The following is a 21,243-nucleotide window of genomic DNA, read 5'->3' as shown; positions in this document are numbered from 1 at the left end:
TGATGCACATCTCTTCCATAAACTTTTCTTTCTTGAACCCAGTTATACTTTTGGCCTTCATGACATCCCCTGGCAACGAGTTCCACAGGTTGTGTGCAGTACTCCCTTACTAATTTCATCAGAGGACTCCTAGTTCTTGTGTTATGTGAAGGGGTAAACACTTTCTCCTCACCAGTCATGATTTTCTAAATTATATTCCCCCACCCCCAGTTGGGTCTTTTCCAAGCTGACCAGTCTGTCTTTTTAATCTCTCCTCATACAGAAGCTGTTACATACCCCTCATCATCCTTTGTTGCCCTCTCTATAGTCTTACAATTTTAATATCTTTTTTGAGATGGTGACCAGAATTGCATGCATCCTTCATGGATTTATGTAGTGGCATTATGAGCTTAAATGCACATGATATTTTCCCATATAGTCAGGCAGTCCTTAAGGTTAATTCACAGCTTTTATGTGGGTAATGATCAGAGCCAAGTGAGAATAGCTTCAACTCTGACAATTTATAACAGTAGATGAAAAGCTAGAATTTTTCATGTGTTACTAGGCTAATGAAAGCTCAAGAAGCGACAGTACTTGCTCATGCAAAAAAAAAAAAAGGTATCAGGAAGTTGACAAAAACAGGTGTAGACTTACCCTTTCTGTGAAAAAAATCTCTTATAGATCCAAACTGCCAGAATCACTACGATTAGAATTACTTGAAAGGGGAAAAAAAAAATGTAGTTGGCTGACAAGTCACTGTTAGCCGAAGAACACATCCGCAATTAACAAGCTTCACAGGTGTAGAAGTGACATTCATAATGCTTTTTTGGCAATGTAAGGTGTTCAACCATAGTACAATCTCCCCCCCACCTCTGAATCTTTAATCAAAAGTATTAAATACTCACTTAGTGCTCAAAGGCACACTAAGCTAGTGAACTGATCATCTCAGGGGAGAGGAAAAGCACAGACCCAAAATGGTAAAGCAGCTGCATCCATTGCATTACAGGGAGTTCACTGTAATTCTCTAACAAGTAATGTGAACACCTTATCATAGACAACCACCCATGAAGGGGTTAAGGTGGCTCAGAAGGGACTAATTAACCTGGTAGGCTGCATTGGACTTGACTGACAAGCACTAATTGAAGATAGTGCCCATCTGGGCAGGAGTAGGTGTGGCTTCTATAAAGCCAGGAAGGGTGAGCAAAAAGCGCTGTAACATCGACGTCTGCAGTCATTGTCTGAGTTTAGTGAAGATAGAAGGTGGAAACTTGGGGCAGTAGGAGCCAAGACCTAGGCTCCTGACCCTGAAGGATTTACCCAGAAGGGTGGAGAGAAGAAAGCCAGCAGAGGGCAGTGTAGGAAGCGGCCCATGGAAATGGCAGCAAGAGCTGAGATGGTGCAGACCTTGGCCCTTGATTGTAGGGTCCCTGAGCTAGAAGCTGTAATAGTGGGAGGGCCTGGGTTTCCTTACCAGCCACTGCAGGAGTGGCACAATCTTGAGTCATAAGACTGCCTGGAACGACACCTGGTCTGGTGACTTGGTTACCCTGAAAGGGGAAAGCCGCACAGTGATCTGTCTGGAGAGCCAGCACCGAGTCCTAGAGACCAAGAGGGACTGTGGCATAAGCAAGTGATGGAAGGGGATGTCAGCCTCAGCAGAGTTAATCCCCAGATGCAGCCACAAGGGGTTGTGCCAGTGGTAAGTAAACCTTGTGACTATGCCTAATGCTGCTTGTTAAAATAACCATGCTCTATGGTGGCCAGAGAGTTGCAGAACTGAGGTAAGAATGGGAGAGAGAGTCCAAGAGAGGATCTTTGTTTTACACAGTCCAAAAAAATGTAAAAGAAAGTTGAAAACTAAGTGCTAAAGAAGGAGGGAGAGGCAAGAAAAACCTTTTGTAAGATAGGGAGGCACAGCTGGTTGATTGTGGACCTGTTATTGCCTAATTATAGTTCCAACAAAACCCAACAGATTCCAATACAAAGCTAAAAGTGTGCTTCAAATTCTTTGCAGAACTTAGCAAAATATTGCCACCGATTATTATAGATGACAAAAGAAAAAAACTCCACTTTACATTAAAACTATGATTTATAGCAGTTGATGCTCATACACCCAATCAGTTTTTTCAGGAACTTTACAGCATAGAAAAGGTGTATGCATGTAATTCAATGACAGGGAAACACCCAAATCACTGTAAGTTCTTGCAGTTATGCACAATGACTTGAAATAGAAGTAAAACACTGATTCTAGACATGAAATAAAACAAGCTTCACTGTCTCTCACTTGGTGTTACTAAGGTACTTACCAATAACAATGATGATAATGATGTACACACCTAGAGTAAACAAAAAAGCGAATTCAATTTAAGAGCATGCATGGTAATTATACAAGCCTACAAGCAGGTGTACACGTATTAATCTCTACTGGATTGTCTCCAAGAAAATCTAGCAAAAGTGTTAAATTAGGACAAGCAGAAATTAAAAAGAAGAAACTGAATAGTCTTCCAGGTACTGTGTCTAGATAAAAAAATCTAATAGAAGGGTAATATATAATAAAATCTCTAGAATAAAAAGGGATTAGCTGTGTCTCACCCCCAAACTCCTTAAACAAGATGCATTAACAACACCTCTTCAATGGGAAAATGTGTCCCCAAGTGACAACTTCCTGAATCCCAGATACCATTTGGGTGTCACACAATATGGAATATATTTTTGGGACCATTTTTTAGAATTTAACATTTATACTTACGCAGTTTACATTCTGGAATTGCAGGCTTCCACTGAAATTCATCAGTGCACTGAATATTAGGTTCACCATGCACTGCGTGGAACGTAGAACATTCAATTACAACATTATCTCCAACAACATAGAGACGTTTTGCTCCCGACTTCACTTTTCCATGAGGGATGACCAGGTCTGGACAAACAGCTGAAGATAAAAACCATGAAAAAACACTTGTTAAAACAAAGTAATACAAAACCCAAGTGCAAGAGAGATTAGGCTTCCCATTTTAAAAATATTTCCAGTCACATGCATTTTAAAATACATATATCATATTGGAGCTTTCTGCTACTTTTAAGATATGTTTGGTAAGAACTAAGCACATTTCAGAGTACCTGTTCCATAACTTACTCAACAGTTTTCATGTTTGAGTACTTGGCATCGGTTTACTAAAGGAGTGGAAAACAGCCACATTATGTAGACAGGAATCTTACAGTCTCATGACCTGTTTATTTCCAGTGATTTACTATTGTTTGTTTATAGGCATTTATACAATGCTTATCCTAACAGATGAGCTAATGAGAAGCACTGGAAGAGTTAAAATAGCCATCCAATCAACAGGCTGCAAGCCCCTCATACAGTGTGGAGCTAATCTCCATCAATAGAGAAAGTACTAGGGCAGAAAAAGTCTCAAAAACTATTAAAGCTGTTTGTCATGTCACTTAAGGAGCTTTATTAAAAGTTTATTCCCCTCCAATACGAGGACTGCAGCATGCACTCCCCTTTTGGGAAGTGCATTCTTTGGTGCTCTTGGCATTGGGGCTTTCTGGGGGAAAAAAAAAAAAATCAGATAATGGAAGCAGAGAGCCAGAGCTAGTGTGAAAGTTCCACTTAAATGAAAATTAAACCCCATATACTAAATATTCCATTTCACTTAAAGGGCATCTATTAATTGTTGGCACATTAATGTAGCTTTATGTAAAATGACTAAACAGTTAAAGCCGAACTAAAAACTTTAGTTGTGCCTGTGCTATGCCCCACCATTTAAAATAGTTTTCATCTTTTAAATACACAATTTAAAAAAATCTGTAACCCCCCTATTCCACACTTGTCTACAGCAAGGTGCTTCTCAGATGATAAAGCAACAGACATTACATATCTGCAGTGCTCCTGTGAACAAAAGCCCTTTGCCACAGATCTAAGAGGACATGAAAGCACATGGTTTTAGAACCTCTAAGATACTTGTCACTCAGTCCATTTAAAAAGGTAAAACAAATGTTAACTCCACCTCCAGTACAGAAACTGCATTTACCTTGTAAGAGGTAAAAGTTTCCTCATGCCTAGACTTTGCAAAAGCAACATCTGTGCTAATGCATGTGCCTCTGAAGCAGGAACATGACAGTCTTATCTAGACTTACATAGGCAAGTTTGTACAGGAGGATCCCACACATTGTTTCCTTTGCAGCGAACAGTCATCGATTTTTCACCATGGAGCAAGACATAATTTGCCTCGCAGGTCAAGGTAATACCATCTCCAGTGACATATTGAGGTTTTGATGGAAGTATTTTTCCATTTGGGAAGGCTGGGACACTGCATACGCTTGGAATTACTGTAGTAAAAATAAAGGGGTGACATGCCCTGGACTTTTATTAAGGGATTTATTTTAAGTAATTTAATGAGTCACTACTACAAATATTTGTCTTGTCTGGCCATGGACATACAACCCAGAAGCTGGGCAACTATCATTCACAGGACAGCTCAATGTACTGTCCTTTGACAAGGGCAGTGCAGGGAATAACTACTAATCTCTCCCCTTCTGTTGTAAAGGGAAAGACAGTGGTCCAAAGAACTCATGTTCTAAGAGACATAAGCAAGCAGTTTACTTGCCTGAGTTTCTGGTAAGCATATTAGAAGAGCCTCCTAAAGAGAGATTTGCATAAGGAGTCTTGCCAGACCAGCTCAAGGAAGATGGTTTATAGGTATGATAGTTGCTAGAAAGGCAGTCACAAAGGGCATCAAGGCTAACATCATTGATGAAGTGCATGGAGTGAGGAAATGAGAGGACGACAGATAAGCAAGGGAGAACTCTGTTCAGCCTTGAAAGCTAAGCTTGAACTCTATGTGGTGGACAAGGGCTGAAGATTTCTTGTCCTAATGATCTCATACTCCACATAGACAATGCGGATGGCTACACAAATATGTGTTCTCTTGCCCTACATGGGATTCTCCAAGGCAGTCTCTGGGCCCACACATGCAGCCAGACATTGTTAGAGCCTATCTTGAGCCTAGCCGTGGCTATTGGAGACACCACCAACATGCTACTCTCCTGGTCTGACCACCACCACCTCCTCCTCCTCATCCAGGCAAAGATCAGAGCCTTCCTTCTTCCCACCAGGGCAGTGAACAACCACAGCTAGTATGCCCCTAAAGACTCCTGAACTCTCCAGATTTTAAACTTGCATAAGTCACTCATGTGCAAGACCAAGCTGCCAATGAGTTAGTACATCTAACGTCCACTGTCACGGATGCCTTGGCCCCAAGCTGCTCAATTTCTCCACTACCAAGATGATCACCATAGTTCACAGATGAACTATGGCAGACAGCACACAAGTGAATAAAAAATATTTTGAACCCACCTGCCAGCAGCATTGGTTCTTCCATGACTGTCACTGCAGTGAAGGCAGCAAAGAGCATTCTATTCTGCCATCAGTGAGTCTTAATCACAGCTAGCAGAGCTATTTCTCATAGCCCTCCGATTAATCAGCCCAGACATCAGACCCAAGCATTGACCATTACCAAGAGCTCTCAGCTTACTTCATTGTGTGTGCGCACACACACACACACACACAGTGTCAAGATTTACTAGGAAAGACAAATCCCATCTGACCAGATCATATTATCTACTCCACAATCCACCAGCAGGAACCATAGAATATCAGGGTTGGGAGGGACCTCAGGAGGTCATATAGTCCAACCCCGTGCTCAAAGCAGGACCAATCCCCAACTAAATCATCCCAGCCAGGGCTTTGTCAAGCCTGACCTTAAAAACCCCTAAGGAAGGAGATTCTACCACCTCCCTAGGTAACCCATTCCAGTGCTTCACCACCCTCCTAGGGAAAAACTTTTTCCCTAATATCCAACCTAAACCTCCCCCACTGCAACTTGAGACCATTACTCCTTGTTCTGTCAGCAGGTACCACTGAGAACAGTCTAGATTCATCCTCTTTGGAACCCCCTTTCAGGTAGCTGAAAGCAGCTATCAAATCCCCCCTCATTCTTCTCTTCTGCAGACTAAACAATCCCAGTTCCCTCAGCCTCTCCTCAAAGTCATGTGCTCCAGCCCCCTAAATCATTTGTTGCCTTCTACTGGACTCAAATTTTTCCACATCCTTCTTACAGTGTTGGGGCCAAAACTGGACACAGTACTCCAGATGAGGCCTCACCAATGACAAATAGAGGGGAACGATCATGTCCCTTGATCTGCTGGCAGTGCTACTTGTACAGCCCAAAATGCAGTCAGCCTGCTTGGCAACAAGGACACACTGTTGATTCATATCCAGCTTCTCGTTCACTGTAATCCCCAGGTCCTTTTCTGTAGAACTGCTGCCCAGCCACTCGGTCCCTAGTCTGTAGCAGTGCACGGGACTCTTCCGTCCTAAGTGCAGGACTCTGCACTTGTCCTTGTTGAACCTCAGGTTTCTTTTGGCACAATCCTCTAATTTTCCTAGGTCCCTCTGTATCCTATTCCTACCCTCCAGAGTATCTACCACTCCTCCCAGTTTAGCGTCATCTGCAAACTTGCTGAGGGTGCAATCCATGCCATCAGACTCCATCACGTACACCATAGCTCAAGAAACCCTGAAAAATATTTAAACCACAAGCTGTGAAATGGGTCCATGGCCTTCCTGGCTAGTAAAGGCCAGTAGGGAAGTATGGCCACTGCTTATGCTTCTCTCCGAGAAGTAATATTTCCATAACTACCAAGCCCCTTGCAAGAAAAAGTAGCTTCTCAATCCTCAAGAAGCCATAACTGGACCCTGAAAACCGCTTCAACCTCCCATTCCTGGGCAAAATATCTTACATAGTAACCACTGCATACACTGAAGGATAAAATTAAAACCTTAAACTCTCACCTCAATGCAGAAACCCTAACAGCTGACAGTTAAAAGCTATTTATCTTAAACTTGAGTTTAATGGCAATGTTTCCTAGGGCCTAGAATCTGCAGAAGCAACATCTGTGTTAATGCACATGCCTGTGAAGCAACTGTGGAAAGGCCATGACAGTCTTATCTAGACTTACGTTTACAAGTTTGTACAGGAGGATCCCACACATTGTTTCCTTTGCAGCGAACAGTCATTGATTTTGCACCATCGAACAAGACATAATTCGCCTCACAGGTCAAGGTAATACCATCTCCAGTGGCATATCGAGGTTTTGATGGAAGTATTTTTCCATTTGAGAATGGTGGAGTGCCACATACACTTGGAGTTACTGTAGTAAAAATAAATACACTTTTACAAATCAAAGCAGAAGAAATGTGTTCTGGAAGTTCCAAAAGCATGTGACCAGGCCTCATAAATAGGGCTTGGACCAGGACATAGCACAGAGACTGTTCTAAGGGCACAAGATGACCAACTTCTTGTGATCATGGACATAGGCAAGATTTGCTCATATTACGTGACCTCTATGGTGCCTCTGACACAGTGGACCATAAGCAACCAGCTAACCCATCTACATGGCATAGCAGGAGCAGATGACTCAGTAGTCAAGTGGTTGAAACTCAACTGCTGATGGCTAATTGCTCCTCCTACTGGAGGGCCCTCACCTGTGAGATTCTACAGGGATCCATGCTATCCCCGTTCCTCTTCAATATCTACAGGAAACCACTCCAGAAAATTAAACACCATGTGCTCAGCTGCCAATAGTATACCAACACTCAATTGTATTTGTCACTCTCAATAGATGCAATCAGTGCTACTACTGAAGTGTCAGAAGGCCTACAAACAAACCAGCTTGTAGAGGTGAACTCCCTTAGGAGCTTTGGCGAAAGCCCAGGTTAGGTCCAAAATTTGCACTACAGTGAAGAAAGGAAAACAACCTGTTCTTCCAAGACTTGGTTACACTGCAGATTTTTATAATGCTGCGCACAATATGTAAGGGAAGTTGACCTCTCATCAAATCCCATTTGCACTTACTTTTTTCACAAGTTGGTATTGCAGGAGACCATGAATTATTCGCTTGGCATATAATCTCTTCACTGCCAACCAAGAAGTAGCCAGCATCGCATCCAAATGTGATGGCATCTTTATATGTATAGGAAGGACCAAATCCATTTAGTTTTCTCCCATTTTCAACTTCTACGTCACTGCACTTGACCACTGAAAATAGATAAGAAAAAAATTAAGCACTGAAACATGTGCATAGCATCTCTTTAGATTTTTAAATAAATGGTGGCTGTAATTCTGCATCCCCTTCTCCTCCCCAACCTAATTTTAACATTTATTTCTACAGTGGCTGCCTAGGAGCTAGACAAGGAAAAAATGTTTTCCATATCTCAAAATACGCCTTCAACTAAGTAACTGAATAGATGCATACAGATATTAAATCACATAATCCTATAGCTAATTGCACTCATATTTCACAAGTCCAAGAAATAGCAAGGTTAAGGAAGAAATTCCTGTAGGTTTACTACAACCATGCTATTTGTGACACTAAGTAGGCCAATGACAATTTCACTTGAGACAAAAAAACCTAAATTTTACTGAGGGTGTCCATATGTCCAAGTGACAAAATGTTAACATTGTTACTCATACTTAGTAGGTTTATGTCTTATGACCCTTTTCTATGTGTCTGCAATCTTCATTTAGTGGATCTGTTGCCCTTGACCAATCAACACTACTCTCCCTCTTGTTCCTCAGCTCACAATTCCCAAGAACCAACTCTACTGTGGAGTTGCATCTTACGCGGGGGTTAGGTTCTAAAGTCAGCGCATAAGGCGAAAATCGCATATAGTCAAAATTACCCTTGAAAATCCCTTAAATCGCCCATAAAGTACAGTATAGTGTACATGGCTTTGTGTATACAACCCTGTACAGTAATATGTATAAATGCATAATGTATACAGTAATGTACAGTATATAAGAGTACATATGCAAAATATAATTTTACAGTACTGTATTTTTAATTACAGGTGGTCGTCAGGGCTTGATGTCGATCCAGGAAACGGAGGTGACGGAGAGCGAGTCATAGACGAAGTGGCTGTCTCTGGTTCAGCTCAAGAAGTTGATTGCGTAGACTCATCTGCTGCTGGCTGTTTTTCCTTGAAAAACATGGTGACTGGCAACTGTCGCTGTTGTCTCTTGAACTGCTCAAACATTTCTTGATACGGTCTCAAATCGCCCGTAATACTACAAGTGATTTTGAGGCTTCGTTCCATAGAGGGATTGTATTCAGAAATTAAATCATTCAAGTGTTTCACTGCCTGGAAGACTTCAGCAAATTTATGAAGATTCCAACTTGCTGGCTCTTCTTGTTCGTCGTCATCATCTTCGTCTTCTGTACACGATTTAATCAGTTCCTCTAACTCTTCATTAGTCAATGTTTCTCTATGGCTCTCAATTAATTCTTCAATTTCTTCCTCGAGGATGTTGACGAAGCCATCACCACCCACTTGCCTGGCCACCTGAACAATGTGTTTCATTTGTCAATGGTCAGGAAACCATTACAATCATTCACACATTCTTTCCATAGGTTTCACCAACATGCATTGACCGTTCAGGCTTGATTGCATCCTTTGCCTGTTTGATATAAGTGATGCAATCAGCAATGTTGAAGGACTTCCAACATTCCATCACATTAAGATTGGGATCAGCATCCATAGCGCTACGTATCCGTGAGAATGTAAGCCTCGTGTGTATGTGGCCTTGAAACAGCGAAACACACCTTGGTTGAGAGGTTGGAGAATGGAGGTTGTATTGGAGGGGGAAGAAAGAGGACTTCAACATCATGTGCAAACCAGAGTGTTGCAGGATGGCCAGGAGCATTGTCTACAACCAGCAACACTTTAAAGTCCAGTCCTTTCTCTTTGAGGTTCCGCTTGACCTCCGGAATATAACACTTGTGGAACCAATCCAGAAATAATGCTGCTGTCACCCAAGCCTTTTTACTTGATTGCCAGAACACAGGCAGGAGATTTTTGTTCTTGCCTTTTAGGGCACGGGGATTTGCAGCCCTGCAGCGCAAGCCTGGCTTTATTAAATGCCCAGCCGCATTGCCACAAAACACAGTCACATGGTCTTCAGCTGCTTTGAAGCCAGGAGCTTGTCTTTCTGATTTCGAAATGTAAGTGCGGTTGGGCATTTTCTTCCAGAAGAGCTCAGTCTTGTCAGCATTAAAAACTTGTTCTGAAAGATAGCCCTTTTCTTCTATGATTTTCTTTAACTGTTCGGGGTAGGCTTTTGCTGCCTCTTCATTGGCAGATGCAGCTTCACCAGTAGTCCGCACGTTTTTGAGGTTGAAATGGTTCCTAAAACTGTTAAGCCAACCTTGGCTGGCTTTGAATTCCTTCTCATCAGAAGGCTGTCCCACAGCACGTAGAGGCTAAGAGCCTTTTCTCGCAACATGTTGCCATCGATAGGCACATGTTTACAATTCATGTCTTCCAGCCATAAGTTTAATGCCTTTTCAGTCTTCACTAAAGTCTTATCACGCACCTGGCTCATCACCTTAGCAGTTATTGGAGCACTTGCTGCCACGGCTTGACAAATTTCTCTCTCTCGAATCTTGATGGCACGGATGCTAGATTCGTTGTGGCCATATTTACGTGCCACGTTGGAGACCGACATACCGTCTCTCAGTAAGTCCAAAACAGCCAGTTTTTCCTCCAGCATTGGAACAGATCGCTGTTTCTTCGGTTGAGCACCAGATGACCCCTAAACACAAGCCAACTACTTCATGTTGTATGAAAAATATGTATCTTTAAACACTAGAATCACACTCAGCACAGCGAGATGCTCACACTATGAGAGGCACGCAGGAACTGAGATCGACTGCAGGAACAGCAGGTTCATGTCTCCCATCTCACGCTCACTCCGGGACACACGCTGATTGGGCGGAATTGCCCACACTATTTACAGGCATCTTGCTGTTTTTCTTTTTTTTGCTGAGTACGTATAGTTGAATTTGCGTAAGTTAAATACACGTATGATGCGACTCACCTGTACTGCTTTTTGTTGTCCTGCTATTATTGAAATCTATATTCTTTCATTTCCTCTCACCCATCCTATGATTACACTTTCCATCAAGTATTTCAATCTGCTTTACAAACACTGATCCCTGCTCCTGGTCCAAATTCTCAGCTGGGGTAATTCTGCAGAATCATTGATTTCAAGGGAGCTACATGAGTTTATACCAACTCAGGATCTGATCCCTTCTGTCTTTACTACTAGTTCATTATCCCTTGGAGAGGATGAGATTTGCTCAATTGGACAGCAACACAAAGCTACCTCATCCAAAGCTACTACAAAGAGAAGCTTTGTCACTAATACAGACATTGTCCAAATCAGTTTGGGATTGACTGGTTGGGCTCATTAGGATTCTATTCTTATATAGGTTAGAATACCATGCTAATCTTAATAGCAGACTGCCTTCCATTAGTGCATTAAGCAACGTGCCTACATATCTGTCAAGTGTTGATGTCATACCATTTTTTAAAGTCACGTGAAATACAAAGATAACATCTGTGTGAGAATAGGAGTAGCCTAAAGCTGACTCACCAGTTTGGGGACTTGGAAAGTGCCCTCACATGGGGCAAACTGGGGAGATAATTGGTTAAGGACTGTGTGATTAACCAGTGAACAAGGTGGCACAGCTCATACATCCCAGAAGCTGGGGAACTATTATTCACACAGCTTGATGTACTGTCCTTTGACAATGGTAGTTATTCCCTACACTGCCCATCTCTCCCCTCCTGCTGTAAAGACGGACAGTGGTCCAAAGAGCTAATGTTCTAAAAGATAAGCAGGATATGAATAGAACATGCAAGCAGAGTTGCCTGATTTTCTGGTAAGCGTATTAGACTCCTTCACGTACGCCATAGCTCAAGAAACCCTGGAAAATATTTAAACCACAAGCTGTGAAATGGGTCCACAGCCTTCCTGGCTAGTAAAGGCCAGTAGGGAACTATGGCCACTGCTTATGCTTCTCTCCAAGAAGTACTATTTCCATAACTACCAAGCCCCTTGCAAGAAACAGTAGCTTCTCAATCCTCAAGAAGCCATAACTGGACCCTGAAAATCTCTTCAACATCCCATTCCTGGGCAAAATAACTTACACAGTAACCACTGCATACATTGAAGGATAAAATCAAAACCTTAAACTCCTCCCTCAATGCAGAAACCCTAATGGCTGACAATTAAAAGCTATTTATCTTAAACTTGAGTTTAATGGCAATGTTTCCTAGGGCCTAGAATCTGCAGAAGCAAGATCTGTGTTAATACACATGCCTGTGGGGGTAACGGTGGAAAGGAACATGACAACTTTGACCATTACTTACTTTGACAAGTTTGTATAGGAAGATTCCATGTATTCTTTTTGCATTGAACAGTCATCGATTTTACACCATTCAGCAAGAAATAATTTGCATCGCAGGTCAAGGTAACAGAATCTCCATCGCGATATTCAGATTTTAATGGAAACACTTCTCCATGCGGGAACACTAGGGCACTGCAAATTGCTGTAGTAAAAATACATACATTTTTACAAATCAAAGCAGAAGAAATGTGTTCTGGAAGTTCCAAAAGCATGTGACCAGGAGGCCTCACAATTAGGGCTTGGACCAGGACATAGCACAGAGACTGTTCTAAGGGCACAAGATGACAAATTTCTTGTGATCATGGACATAGGCAAGATTTGCTCATATTACGTGACCTCTATGCTGCCTCTGACACAGTGGACCATAAGCAACCAGCTAACCCATCTACATGACATAGCAGGAGCAGATGACTCGGTAGTTAAGTGGTTGAAACTCAACTGCTGATGGCTAATTGCTCCTCCTACTGGAGGGCCCTCACCTGTGAGATTCTACAGGGATCCATGCTATCCACGTTCTTCTTCAATATCTACAGGAAACCACTCCAGAAAATTAAACACCATGTGCTCAGCTGCCAATAGTATACCAACACTCAATTGTATTTGTCATTCCCAATAGATGCAACTATTGCTACTACTGAAGTGTCAGAAGGCCTACAAACCAACCAGCTTGTAGAGGTGAACTTCCTTAGGACCTCTGGAGAAAGCCCAGGTTAGGTCTAAAATTTGCACTTCCTTTCTTCACTGTAAACAACCTTATAGTCCACCCAAGTCTTGGAAGAACAAGTGTGATTTTTATAATGCTGTGTGCGCAATGTCAACTTCCCTTACACCTCTCATCAAATCCCATTTGCACTTACCCCTTTCACAAATTGGTATTGCAGGAGTCCATGAATTATTCGCCTGGCATATAATCACTTTACTGCCAACCAAGAAGTAGCCAGCATCACATCCAAATGTAATGGCGTCTTTATATGTATAGGAAGAACCAAATCCACTTTGTTTTCTCCCATTTTCAATTTCTACATTACTGCACTTGACCACTGAAAATGGATAAGAATGTGAAAAATTTCATCTCTAGAAGATGAGTTAAGCCCCGAAACATGTGACTAGCACCTCTTTACATTTTTTAAATAAATGGTGGCTGTTACTCTGCATCTCCTTCTCCTCCCCACGACCTAATTTTAACATTTATTTCCACAACAGCTGCCCAGGAGCTAGACAAGGAAAAAAATCATGTTTTACAGATATCAAAGTGAGCCTTCAACTAAGTAACTGAATAGATGCATACAGATATTAAATCACGTAACCCTATACTTAATTGCACTCATATTTTACAAGTCCAAGAAACAGCAAAATTAAGGAAGAAATTCCTGTAGGTTTACTACAACCATGCTATTTGTGACACTCTAAGTAGGCCAATAACAATTTCACTTGTCCCTTCTGTCTTTACTACTAGTTCATTATCCCTTGGAGAGGATGAGATTTGCTCAACTGGACAGCAACAAAAAGCTAACTTAGCCAACGCTACTACAAAAAGAAGGGAGATTTCCAAGCTCTGTCACTAATATAAACATTGTCCAAATCAGTTTGGGATTGGGTGGTTGGGCTCTTTAGGATTCTATTCTACATAGGTTAGAATACCATGCTAATCTTAATAGCAGACTGCCTTCCATTCGAGCATTAAGCAATGTGCCGACATATCTGTCAAGTGTTGATGTCATACCATTGTTTAAAGTCAAGTGAAATACAAAGATAACATCTGTGTTAGAATGGGAGTAGCCTAAAGCTGACTCACCAGTTTGGGGACTTGGAAAGTGACCCCACATGGGGCAAACTGGAGAGATAATTGGTTAAGGACTGGGTGATTGATCAGTTAATAGGGTGGTTCAGCTCACCAGCTGAGGACAGGAAGAGAGGTAGTCCCGAAGGAGGGGTTAGAGAAGGCCAGGATCACAGGGAGATAAGATCACTCAACCTGTCCCTAGGGAAAAGGTAAGAGCCTTGTGCTGTGGGGAGCTTGTACTGTTGTTGCACAGTATAAATACAAGCACATGATGTTGAGCTTGCCAAAGGATTGCTTGAGGACTGTTTGCAGCGAGGAATCCAGGGTCAGGGAACCCTGCCCTATGACAATCTTTTTTGTGTCGTAATCTATATCAGTGGTCTCCAAAGTGAGGGGTGCGCAAGAGAATCTTTCGGGGTGCACGGCAGGAGGAGCGCCGCCAGAGCAGTGCCATTCTCCCCCCCCCCCCCCCAGCAGTTCGGCCGGGAGTCCAAGCGGCTTTTTCTCCACCCTCCCCGGCAGTTCGGCCGGGAGTCTGAGAAGCTTTTTTTTTTTTGCTTTGACAGTTTGGCCACGGGGTGCGTGCTCAAAAATTTTGTACTGATCGGGTACACGATCAAAAAAGTTTGGAGACCACTGATCTATATCATGCAAGTGGGAGATGAAAACTGAGCTGAGAGATCTTTACCACTCCTTTTAAAGTTCTGAAAGGATGCACTACAAGTTTTTAGCAGCAAAAACTGTATTTGTCCTCCTATCCCATGCAGTTCTACATTGTTGATTCCCCCCCCAGAATAAAAACTCAGTGGAAGAGACAGGACTATCTAGCATTGGGGATTTTTAAAGGAAACTACATATCTACTGATACCACATATCTGAAAACATTACTAAACAGCAGGAAACTAGGCAGGGATACCCCTTTGAAAAACTAAAATGTGATATGTGAAGGTTCAGTATTTGAACCAATACCACAGAAGCAAAGGAATTCAAAGTTAAGGACAACACACAAACAAGACATCTGGGGCGCCCTATTTAATCCAGATGAGATTTTTAATCTTAAACCTGAGTATCCTTTTGGTATGATTTTACAGAAGCTACAAAAAAATAGTGACCTTTACACTCAGGGGGCTCTCCACTCCAAACTCCATTTTGCTCTTCGTCAGATGTACAATGAATAGATGCCTCTCCAATAAGTGAGAAAGAGTCTGTGCCTCTTGGTACAGTGTTACAGCTGTAAGTAACTGTTGATCCATAGGTGTAGTGATTATTAGGGTCACCAGAGAACCTCCCATTGTCGATTTCTGGAGGTGGAAGACATGGAATTTCTGGAAAATATTAAAAGTAAAGAAAGAAAGAAGCATTTAACAGAAGGGAGAAAAACTGACAAGTAACAAGGTACAATGTCTACAAGCAATAGTCATTCAGGCTACCGCAAAGAATTATAGACCCCTACTGATTTTTTACAGCTATATTATTCAAGGCAAGGGGATATCCAAAAGATCTGATGCATGTAAGCCTGCAATCTGACCCATTTGATGGGTCTACTACACTTTTTTTTTTTATTAAAGTGATTTCACTCAATCCACTAAACTATTTGATAATGGGGATTTGTGGTATAACAAGTGCAAAACCACCACCAAAAAGGTCAGAAAAGGAGAAAAATGGAGATGTAAATATGTACAATTTTATGTTAGCAGCATAATGGGGAAGGAGACGCTTAGGTGGTAGATGAACAGAAAAAAGAAAAAAAGAGCTCTCTGAAAACCTGAAAAAAGTAGATGCATTTGCACTAGAAATCACTGACTTGTTTTCCTCAGTGCCTTCTGAAAGAAAGTTAATAATATTATTTTAACATCATCTTGATATTTAATTGGAAAGCCTGAGTGTATTTTGATAAGCTTTTCTATTACATAGGAAACTAGACATCTGAAATAAAACCATAAATGTTATGGACATTAAAAGGAAACGTTGGTGTAATACAACTTTTGCTAGAAATGCAGTTAGTCTCTATGCTTGATTAACCTCTGTCTATGGTGAAGTTATATTGGAATCCTTTTCCTTATAAGGGTTCAAAAATAACTATTAAAAGAACAAGCCCTTAATGTATGCAAAAGTCTAAAACTTAGTCTAGAATGACTAGCCTTCCATTAAAATGTATCTGAAAAGAATTTCCATAATAACAGCAAATAGATATTTTCCATTAAATGCCATATACACTTACAGCACTGGATGAATAAATTGTCTTAAGAGTCTGAAAAAAGCAAGCATGGCTTTAGCTCCCACATGCAATAAATCTGAAGAACACAGCAAAACAAAAGTGTAATTCATTACATTTTCTACAAATAAGTTGGGATGAACTGGGAATGTTCTTAATGTTTTCTCTGAATACTGTGTTGGTGCCTCAGTGTCCCCTATGCAGTTCTTAATATCTAGGTAGTGGGATAAGCGGGTGTGATTGCTGCACAGAAAGGGGCCAGTGCACCTAAATGCCTGACACTCTGTCTCCTAGCAACTGAGGGCCTGGGCCCCTCCTCTGCAAAGGTGCCAACTGAAGGTGTTGGAGACAAAGAGATCAGGTGACCTCCTGGCTGGGAAAGGAGCTGAGCAGAGAGGAGGGCTGGAGGGGGTCGTTAGTCTGCAGCTGGCTGGGGACGAGGAGTGAAGTGCAGACGTGGGGGTCTGGCTCACTGCCCCCCAGAATGAACCCGGACGAGGGGTCCCGTTCTCTGGACCTACAATCTCTGTTTTAGACCCTGTTCTTGTCATCGAATAAACCTGTTTTACTGGCTGGCTGAGAGTCATGTCTGACTGCGAAGTGGGGATACAGGACCCTGTGGCTTCCCCAGGACCCCACTGGGGTGGGCTCGCTGTGGGAAGCGCACGGAGGGGCTGAGGATGCTGAATGCTCCAAGGAGAGACCCAGGGGGTGAAGACATGTGAGCTTCTTGCCCTGAAGAAGTCTGCTCCAAGGGAGAGGAGGCTCCCCAAAGTCCTGACTGGCTTGGTGGGGAGCAGTTCCAGAGCATCGCCCGGGGACTCCATGATAAAAGTCATGGGGAAAAAAGCCTACAGTGATACTCCATAATCCTGTGTTACTTCCTTTGTATCAGGATTATACATGAAAACATATCCTGTTCAACTAAAATCAGTCAGAAACAGATCAGTTTTTAAACCATTTTCTTCAATGTAATTTAGACAAGATGAATTTGATACGTGGCCATAAATTCCATCTAGACTATTAATCACAAGTTGACAGTTGTGTTACCAGTTATTCAACAGGTAAAGTTTACTCCTGATTTTCAATAAGTGAGTGAATTTGACCCATATGAGCTAGCTATCAGTAATCTTTGGGCATATTCAACATAGTATTCCTCAGACTGGCACCTCCATTAGCTTTTAAAATGGTGAAATAAACACAAGCCCGAACATTTTAACAAAACGTTTCTTTACTGGTGAATTCATCTTAAAGCACAATTTACCAAAACTAATTGCATGAACTGGCATAACCAGAACAGAATGTATAAAATCCACTTACCTTCACAAAATGGAATTTCATGATTCCATGTAACCCTTGTTCCGTCAATCACACACTGACTAATTTTCTGTCCAATTAATCTGAACCTAAACAAGAACATTTTTTTAAAAGGCAAGATTTCTTAAATTACTGAACTTCTAAACCGTCAGCTCAGATATTTGGAGTATACTTCTGTTCTGCCAGCAGAGGGCAAAGACACACTGAATTTCAGGTGACGTCATTCTCATTACAAGACAAGAGTTATTTATTTTGCTAAGTATTCTGACCAAAGCCAGAAAATAGCAAGTGAGAAAAGTGACTCCAGCTAACAGAAGGATCAACATCTGAGATTTACAGATTATAGATATCCCAATCACCACTGCTGATTCTTTGAAAATTGCCACAGCAATGCCAAAGATACTGTAGGAGGAGGAAAATAATGGCTACCAAATTCAGAACTAACACTCAAGTTTACGAGCTCAGCGCATTCTGTTTGATGCATTACCCTATATCCCAAACATCTAGAAAGAGACAGATAAAGTTAATACAAATTACAAAATTCTGCCCTATGTACATATTATACAATTATAGATGTTTAACAAAATATAAACACCAAAAATAATCTGAGAAATTTTTATAAAGGGTGGGCCTATTTAAAAAAGCTTTTGGGGGCCCTATTTAAAAAAAAAAGTAATTCCAAGATTTGAAAGCAAATCTTTTCAAATTTGAATACAAGATACTTAAAAAAAAAAAAAAAGGTAGCTCAACACAATGGAAACATTAACCCAACCTTCTTTACATTGAAATTGCAGAACAGATAAAAAGTTTCAGCTATTTATTTCAGAAACTTCTTACTCCAGAATATCCTCCTGAAGGTTTGGCATCATTTGCTATCTAGTCAGTACAAATGTCTACAGAGGAAGGAGAAAAGTAATGGAAAAAAAATCTCACTTTGACATCCTTACCCTTCGTCACAAGAAAATGTAATGCTCGAACCAAAGGAGAGATCTGTGATATGAATCTTGCCATTAACTAGGTCTCCTGGATGTCCACATGATCTCACTAAAAGGAGAATAAAATAGGAATCAGATTTTTCTTTCTGTGTTCTGCAATAAATGACCCACATTTTCCTATGTGACTAATGTAAAGCTAAGTGTTACATTAATTAAAAAAGCCTATGAAGACAAGAAAAAGGCCCTCAAATGTGATGAATTTACATATTGTGGCGTTTGAGTGGAATGGAGAAGACAGTGCCCTTTTAGTGAAATAATATCCCTATTGTTTATAAGCTATCACACTGCCAGGCTACAGATTGAGTCCTGGAAATAAACCATATGACTTTCAAATTACCAGGAACCCAAATGCCAAAAATTGTGGCTGACTTAAAGAGCTCTACCCTGCAAGATGCACTTATACTTTCCAGAAGGATGTGAGAGCTAAAGAACTATACCCAACATTTCCTTTCTCAAGGAAAGCACAGCCCTCCACACAGCACTCCCAGCCCACAGAGAAAGAAAAACAATTTGGCATTTCTGTGATAGTGATATCAGTTAATCAGTATCACTAAGTCATAGGCTTGGCATGCTTTTATCAATAACTACATGCAATGTCTTCAGTAATATCCATGTGCAATCCTGGCCCTATTGAATGGAAGTGTTGCCACTGACTTCAAGTAAGTCAGAATTTCATCTTGTGTGTTAAAGTTTTACATTTGAGTCTTTAGGGGAGCTTTATGCTCCCCCTAAAAACAAACAATTCTGTTTGAAAAACAGCGTCCCTTTCAAGCTCCATATCATCAAAGGTTACAAAATCTTCATTCCAGTCCAGAAGAACCTTTAACCTGTTAGTGTTTTCTGACCCCAGAGTGTGGGGGGGTGGCAGAGAGGAGAAAAACCTTACCTCGACAAAACTCTTTGGGTACTGACCACACAGATTCATTTTCACAAGTAAGAGTGGGTGACTCTCCAGGGATTTTTTGGTATCCTGAGCGGCAGCTGTATCTCACTGTGGTCCCAACTGGAAAGTCAGTCTGGGTCTTAAACTCATCCTGCAGCTCAGCAAAGCTTAGCCTTGGTGGGGCATCACAATTACCTATATAAAAAAATAAACATTGTAACTTTGGAAAAAACCCATACACTCCGAGTTTATATTTGTGTTTTGACTAAGCCTTAACTGACAGTGGCTGGGATTTTCAGAAGAGCCTAGGAAAGTTTCAGTGGGTTCTGGGCATATAACTGCCTTAGGCCCTTTTGAAACCCCAGCTTGAAATCTTAAAACAAGGAGTACAAAAAGTAGCTCGCACTACCAATCTGTGAGGCACAAGATAAGGAAAACGAACATACAATACTGTGTTTAGATATTTACTTAAAAAGAACATCTTAAATCCACAGAACAAGCATGACTAGTTAAGCAGTGTCAAGATCAACAGAACTCAAAATTTGAAAGCAAGTGTTATCTGCCACCGTGGCATGCAATTTTCAGAGATACTGGCCCCTTAACTGCATGTCCAACTGCAAGAAGCAATTTGATTCAAGTCCAATCAACAAGGATCTTTGTTGGAAATCATCCCATTACTTATTTTATTCTCTCCCCTTTTTCTTGATCCGCTCCTTCACATTACGACAGTGTGACAACTCCACTTTCGACGGCATTTGTCTACATCTGTAGCATTTTGACCAGTTTACTTATGCAAACAAGAAATCTACAGAAACATAAGGCTGCACATCAGACCGCAACTTTCCACTAAATGGTGCTTAATTATGATGCTTACTCTGCAATAAAGGAATAGCTACTTAATCTACAGTATTTATGGTTCAAGATGCGTTGGACACAGATTCCACTCTTGGTGCACAGGAACACCATGCACTAGAGAGATTGGAATCCTTTTGGCTAGCAGTATCTGTTGGGGCCATACCTGGATCCTTGATCAATCACTGACCACACCCAGGGCATAAAGATCGTGCAGACCCAACCATCTCTCAGTTCATTTGAAGATACAGAATCCCAGAAGATTAGGACTCCACATTAGTGGGGAGAGGGGGCTGTCTGTTCAAAGCCCCAGACTGCGGAGCAGCTGAGGAAGTTGCAGAGGTTGCCTCTGGTGAAAGCTCTGAGCCTCTGAAGAAAACGCAGAGAATCAGGGAGCACTGCCTGAACTATGGCAGTTTTTGTTGTTCTCTTACGGGTTGGGACACTGCACTCCTTGGGGCTCGGAGCAGCCCTGCAATCAATCCTTCAGAGTATGGAGTGCCTCGGTGCTGCCCTCAATTGGAAGATCTTCAATTTTTGCCTCTTGGAATCCCTGAGGGTTGCAATCATGGCAATTTCTCAAGGATTCCAATGGCCAATACTCACACTGCCGTGTCAGACACATCCAGTCTGCAGAGATGTTCTGGCAGTTGTATACCTCTGCCATAAGTGTTTTCAGTTCTTCCTAGTGTTCCTTGGATAGCTTATCTACAAAAACGGGCAGTTCATCCCAGTTTAAACCCCCCCCCTCCCGTCCACCCCCCCCCCACAGTAATGCTTAGTAACTTCAAGTTGCTACCCTCATTTGTAGGCTTGTGAAGAACAGGCCTTTCAGCCAAACAAGTCAAGCTTTTCAGAGAGGAGGCTAGGAGTCTCTCTTGAGGGGTGGACTTCAGAGGGCCAT

The 21,243-nt window shown here is 41.7% G+C and overlaps 1 protein-coding gene across 4 annotated transcripts in view; it reads right to left on the bottom strand.

Annotated features, from left to right (window-relative positions):
- The window catches only part of LOC123369860 (complement receptor type 1-like), a 47,438-nt gene that overhangs the window by 4,450 nt on the left and 21,745 nt on the right, over nucleotides 1-21,243 (bottom strand). For 3 of the 4 annotated variants that reach the window (XM_045015894.1, XM_045015893.1, XM_045015895.1), the window contains exons 2-13: nucleotides 19,491-19,682; nucleotides 18,557-18,653; nucleotides 17,613-17,698; nucleotides 15,190-15,402; nucleotides 13,152-13,334; nucleotides 12,257-12,436; nucleotides 7,899-8,081; nucleotides 7,003-7,194; nucleotides 4,120-4,311; nucleotides 2,729-2,908; nucleotides 2,286-2,315; nucleotides 634-694 (exon numbers count right to left, since the gene is read on the bottom strand). In XM_045015894.1, the coding sequence (XP_044871829.1) occupies nucleotides 634-694; nucleotides 2,286-2,315; nucleotides 2,729-2,908; nucleotides 4,120-4,311; nucleotides 7,003-7,194; nucleotides 7,899-8,081; nucleotides 12,257-12,436; nucleotides 13,152-13,334; nucleotides 15,190-15,402; nucleotides 17,613-17,698; nucleotides 18,557-18,653; nucleotides 19,491-19,682 (1,789 nt within the window). The remainder of the gene's footprint in view (nucleotides 1-633; nucleotides 695-2,285; nucleotides 2,316-2,728; nucleotides 2,909-4,119; nucleotides 4,312-7,002; nucleotides 7,195-7,898; nucleotides 8,082-12,256; nucleotides 12,437-13,151; nucleotides 13,335-15,189; nucleotides 15,403-17,612; nucleotides 17,699-18,556; nucleotides 18,654-19,490; nucleotides 19,683-21,243) is intronic. The other variant, XM_045015896.1, reaches the window with a different exon arrangement.

This window comes from Mauremys mutica, chromosome 4 (assembly GCF_020497125.1).
Source record: "Mauremys mutica isolate MM-2020 ecotype Southern chromosome 4, ASM2049712v1, whole genome shotgun sequence".
NCBI classification, from domain to species: domain Eukaryota; kingdom Metazoa; phylum Chordata; order Testudines; family Geoemydidae; genus Mauremys; species Mauremys mutica.
This window is presented reverse-complemented; position numbering and strand designations above follow the sequence as displayed.